At 53.9% G+C, this 5,276-nt stretch overlaps 1 protein-coding gene across 1 annotated transcript in view; it reads right to left on the reverse strand.

Moving 5' to 3' along the window:
• The window catches only part of MYOD1 (myogenic differentiation 1), an 11,628-nt gene extending 9,951 nt beyond the window's left edge, over positions 1-1,677 (reverse strand). The window contains exons 1-3 of the mRNA XM_006768412.1: positions 834-1,677; positions 318-396; positions 7-84 (exon numbers count right to left, since the gene is read on the reverse strand). Coding sequence (XP_006768475.1) covers positions 7-84; positions 318-396; positions 834-1,460 — 784 coding nt within the window. The 5' untranslated portion in view covers positions 1,461-1,677. The remainder of the gene's footprint in view (positions 1-6; positions 85-317; positions 397-833) is intronic.
• Between the last annotated feature and the right edge of the window lie 3,599 nt (positions 1,678-5,276).

A 5,276-nucleotide genomic window follows, 5' to 3' on the forward strand; every position in this document is an offset into this window, starting at 1 on the left:
CGGGGCTCTCGGTGGAGATGCGCTCCACGATGCTGGACAGGCAGTCGAGGCTCGACACTGCAGCGCTCTTCCCGGGCCTCGGTTCTGCGCGGGGAGGGAGAGGTTAGTATGCAGGGGGGTGAGTTTCCAACAATTCTCCCACGCGGGTCCCCGTGCTTTGGGACCGACTGGAAACGGATGGCCTGCCATTGTCCGGCGCGATCCACCGAGAGTGCGGGCAAAAAGAGGGAGCTAAGCGCTTGGTATTTCGTTCCTTGCACCTTCTTCCAGGATTTGTGTGTGTAAGGGGAACGTGGGAACCAGGCGCGAATACGCACCGCTGGACGCCTGGCTGAAGTAGGAGCCATCGTAGCAGTTCCGTCGCCGGGCGCCGCTGGTGGGGCCGCTGTAATCCATCTGCAAAGGGCAAGGGCGATCGACTCAGGCCGCGGGACCACTGGAACATCACTCTCTGTGTCCCCACCCCAGCTCCCCAAGTCTCAGCCACGAGTTTCCTGTCCTACATGATGGTGGGGCTGGGATTAGGGTGGACAGGAGCTATCTGGAGCTGTCAGGCCAAGTAGAAGACGGACTGTCACCTAGGAGCACATATCTTAACTTTGGAAATAGGAATACGGCGGGGGGTGGGGAACAGACCACGGAGCAGCAGTGTTCTAATAGCACTCCCAATCAGGTGGCTCGCACGTTTGCCGTGCGTCCCCCAAACACTATCTAGGACACGGGATCCACTCCCCGGAAGGTTCCCCGTCCAACCCTCCCCCCAGAGGAAATGCTTCACAGATGTACCCCGAGAGCTGCCCCACTCCTCCTCTATCCCGGGGTTCCAGCCTCACCATGCCGTCGGAGCAGTTGGAGCGCGGGCTGGATGCGTCGGAGTCGCCGCTGTAGTGCTCGCCACCGCGGCCAGAAGGCAGCGGGCCGGGCGCGTAGAAGGCAGCCGCGGCGCCAGGGGGCGCGGCGTCCTGGTCGCGTAGCAGCGCCTGCAGTCCCTCGATGTAGCGGATGGCGTTGCGCAGGATCTCCACCTTGGGCAGCCGCTGGTTAGGATTGCTAGACGTGCAGCGCTTGAGCGTCTCGAAGGCCTCGTTGACTTTGCTCAGGCGGCGCCGCTCGCGCATGGTGGCAGCCTTGCGGCGGTCGGCGTTGGTGGTCTTGCGCTTGCACGCCTTGCAAGCCCAGAGTAGACAGCGGCCCGCCTGGTGGTGCCCACTAGGCGCGCGCACATGCTCGTCCTCGCGGGCGCCGGGGGCCGGGTGCACAGCCGCAGGGAAGTGGGAGTCCTCAGGTTTCAGAAATGCGCCCACGTGCACGAGGCGCGGGTCCAGGTCCTCAAAGAAGCGCAGATCCGGGGAGTCGAAACACGGGTCATCATAGAAGTCGTCCGCTGTAGCAAAGTTGCAGAGAGAGCCGTCGGGACCCGTCAAGTCTACGTCGCGTAGCGGTGGCGACAGCAGCTCCATATCTCGGCCCGGGGCTGCGCAGTCCAGGCTTTGCCCAACCCCAGCGGCAAGGATTGCCCTAAACTTTCTGCCACCCTGGAGCCCCGGCCGGGCGCCGTGTGATAGCAAAGTGCTGGGGGTCTGGATGTATACCCGCTCACCCCCTACCCTGCCCTGTCCGGTCCGGCCTGACGGGCACCCGGGAAAGTGGCGGCAGTGCCCTGGGGCTTCTCCACCCCTAACTTCAAGCTGGGAGCCGGGGGCTATTTATCCAGTAGTAGCCTACTGGTCCCCCGAGCTGGAGCCGGCTGCTGGGGGCGGGGGCGCCCAAGGCCAATAGGAGCAAGGAAGGGAGGAGCTTGGGATCCCCTGGGTGGCCGCGGAGGCCATCCCCCTACCTCTCCACACCCCGAGCGCGCGCGCTCTGACTCCTCCCCAGGCAGCAAGGGAGGCAGAAGCTGGCAGCGCGACGCGGCGCGGCTGCACTTGGCTCCCTGGCACACTCTTTACAAACCTCTCCAGCACAAGACTCTCCCTGTGTCCACAGGAAACGCTGGCCGAGGGCGCTCACCTCCCAACTGACTTTGGGCTCCTCTGTCCTCTGATTTGGGGTAGGAGGACCCAGAAGCAGGGTAGGCGTAGAAGTCAGATGGGAAGAGATTTGGAGAGAGACACACTCAGAGCTGAGATAGTGAGTCCGTGAGAGGTATACCCAAGAGGCTGGGAGACAGTCAGAAAGCAGAAGGCTAGAGTCAGAGGCAGTGGAACGCCCAAACGAGAGAGAGACTCCAGAGATGGACTCTGAGAGTCTAAGTGGGTAAACCTGAGTCAAACTGGACGTGACAGCCTGCTCATTAGGCCAGCTCCTGCTCGTCTTCCCTGCACGTTTGGAAATCCAGCTGCATCTATACTGGAGTCTAGGATTGCTGCGAAAGCTTTGCCCTAAGCTCTCCAAATTCAGCTCCGGTCCCTGCTTTGAGGGAGGAAAATGGACTCCTTGACCGTCTCAACCTGCACATTTTGGCACCTGGGTATCCAGTGCCGCTCTAGGAGGCACTCTCTCTTCATCTGGAAAGAAAACTCCATCTGCTCAGGTGTTGCCTCCTGTCTGGCCCGCAGGGCTGCACCAGAAAAGCTCATTGCACAAAGGCCTCGAATGCCCAGACCCATCCTGAGAACACCACTTCAGTGTGGAGTTTGCAGAACAATGACCTAAGTTCCAATACAGAGCCCCCCACCTCCCCAGTTTCCTGTCTGATTTTGTGGAAGTCACTGGCCTTCCGAGCCTATTTCCCCACTTTGCAAATTTGGGGATACTAATAGTGATCTCTAGGAGTGATTGTGGTGAGAATCTGGAGACAAAAGATGTGGTAGCCCACAGTCTGAGGTGCAAGGCTATATTAACAAGAAGGGCTTGCTCCTGTCACTGGCAACGGTGGACTGTACCCTCCCTGCAGGCTCCCCAGCTGTTGGCTGGGGCATTGAGAGCCCTGACAGGGGCCATGTAGTCTCAGGGCTCAGCTCCCACTGAGGCTATAGCTGCATTTCTTCCCAGAGGGCCACTGCAGAGACTGAGAATAGGAGGCAGCCACCCCATGGGATCTCTGGCTCCCTCACAAGCCTTGGGAGGAGATGGAGAGACTTGAGAGATGTCTCAAGTACCCCCATACGGCTTGTCAGCCTCTTCCTGAATCTGCAGTCCACACATTCCTCTCAGCACTCTGGCTAGAGGTCTCACTTGGACTAGACACTCCCTTGGGTCTCTTCTTCTGGAGCACAGAGATAGAAGGAAAAATGATTTTTGTGCCTTTCCCACTAACTTCTGGAATCCTTCCTAACTGGTTCCCTGGATGCTGGGAAGCCCCCCTTTCCCATCAAACCTAGAGAGGGCTCTTTTGGAGCCCTGCCTTCTTCACTCGTAGTAGTGCTGAAAACCCCTTTCATGAAATGTTCGCCTCCCTTGGCTCCATACCATCACTTTCGTTTATTTATTGAACACATATTATGGAGCATCAATTTGGTGTGCCAGGTATTGGTCCAGGTGTTGAGGATAAAGTAATGAACAAAATTAAGGTGCTTTCATGGCGCTTACATTTTAGGGTAGGGTGATAGACAATAAATGAATAAACAAAGAAATATACTGTGTGATGTCAGGAGGTTATACATCCTATAAAAAAAATAAAACAAGGCAAGGGAACAAAGCAATGAAGATTATTTCATTATATGGAGTGGTCAGGGAAGACCTCTGTAGGCTGATTACATTTGAGCAGAGTTCTGAATGAAGGGGGTGGAGCAGAAGTAGACATCTGGAGCCAGACAGAAGGAAAAGCATGTGCAAAAGTCCTGGGGCAGGGTTGTGTTTGGTAGATTTAAAGTACAGCAAGGAGGCCGGTATGTCCGGAGAAGAGTGAGCCAGTGGGAGAGTAGTGGGAGATAGGGTCAGAGGGGGAGCAAAGAAATTGTATTCTGGAAAGTCATTTGGAGGGCTTGAGCAGAAGAGAAGAATGTTATAATCTGACTTACATTTTATCAGGAGCATATTGGTTATAGAGAGCAAGGGCAGAAGCAGGGAGAGCAAATGGAGGCTATTGCAATATTCCAAGTGAGTAGTAATGGTGGCTTAGATGTGGGTGGCAGCTGTAGAAATGGTGAAAGTGGTTGAATTCCAGATATATTTTGAAGATGGAGTCAGCAAGGCTTATTCATAATTGGATGTGGGCACTGAGATGAGAGGACTTAAGGATGACTCCTGGAAGAGTGAAGTGGGGGAAGAGCAGGTTTGTGGGTGACAGATCAAGAGTCTGAGTTTGGGCAAAATTTGAAATGCATATTCAATATCCAGGTGGAGATGTCAAGTAGGCAAGAGGATTTATGAGGCCGGAGTTCCAGAGGAGAGATCTGTGCATGTGGAGGACCTCTCCACTTAACCTCTAAGACATCTCTCAAGTCTCTCCATCTCCAGTGTCACCATCCTGGACTGAGCTGCCACACTGCTGGCATGGACAACCCCAACCGCCTCCTGGCTACTCTTCTTACTTCCACTCTTGTTCCAGTGTATTCATTCACTACACATCAGGCTGAGTAATCCCTTAAAGACATAAATGGGATTATAACCCTCTTCTGCTTCAAACTCCCTAACAGCTTCTCATTGCATTTAGAATAAAGTCTCATCTCCTCACCCTGGCCTAGAAGACCCTGCATGAGCTGCCTCAGCCCATCTCTGGAATTTCACCTGAATCACTGTCCCCTTTGAAATCCATTCTAACCTGACCACCTTTCTTGTTTTCCAACCCTCTGAGCACGGTTCTGCCTCAGGGCCTTGTTCTTGCTGATTACAGCACCCTCTCCCGGGCTCTTCCAGACTGGTTGCTTTTCATATATCAGGTCTTAGCTCACATGTCTCTCACCACCCTGCTCATTTCCTTCTTAGCACAGCTACTCCTTAATTATCTTCTTTATTAGTTTTGTTCATTGATTGATGTAGCTCCATAAAGGCAGGGACGTTTTATTGATCATGGCATTTCCAGAAACCAACACAGTGGCTGTCACATAGTATGAACTTGATAAATGTCGAATGAATGAATGGGTGGCCCTTTGATTCTCTATATTTGAACTTCTTGAAATGTGTCATTGGTGAGGATGGCTGTATTTCTTTTAAACTGGACAGTTGCATAGATGTTTAGAGATACATGCTCAGTCACACTTGCTCTTCCCAGGCAAGACTAAGGCCCGTTGACCTGGGGCATGTTACTTTATGTTGAGCAATTACACATGGCTTGCTAGAAAATTGTAACAGTTTACCAAAGAGAGATTTGGTGCTTATTGTAAGCTTGAGTC

This window comes from Myotis davidii, unplaced genomic scaffold, assembly GCF_000327345.1.
Source record: "Myotis davidii unplaced genomic scaffold, ASM32734v1 scaffold1363, whole genome shotgun sequence".
NCBI lineage: Eukaryota > Metazoa > Chordata > Mammalia > Chiroptera > Vespertilionidae > Myotis > Myotis davidii.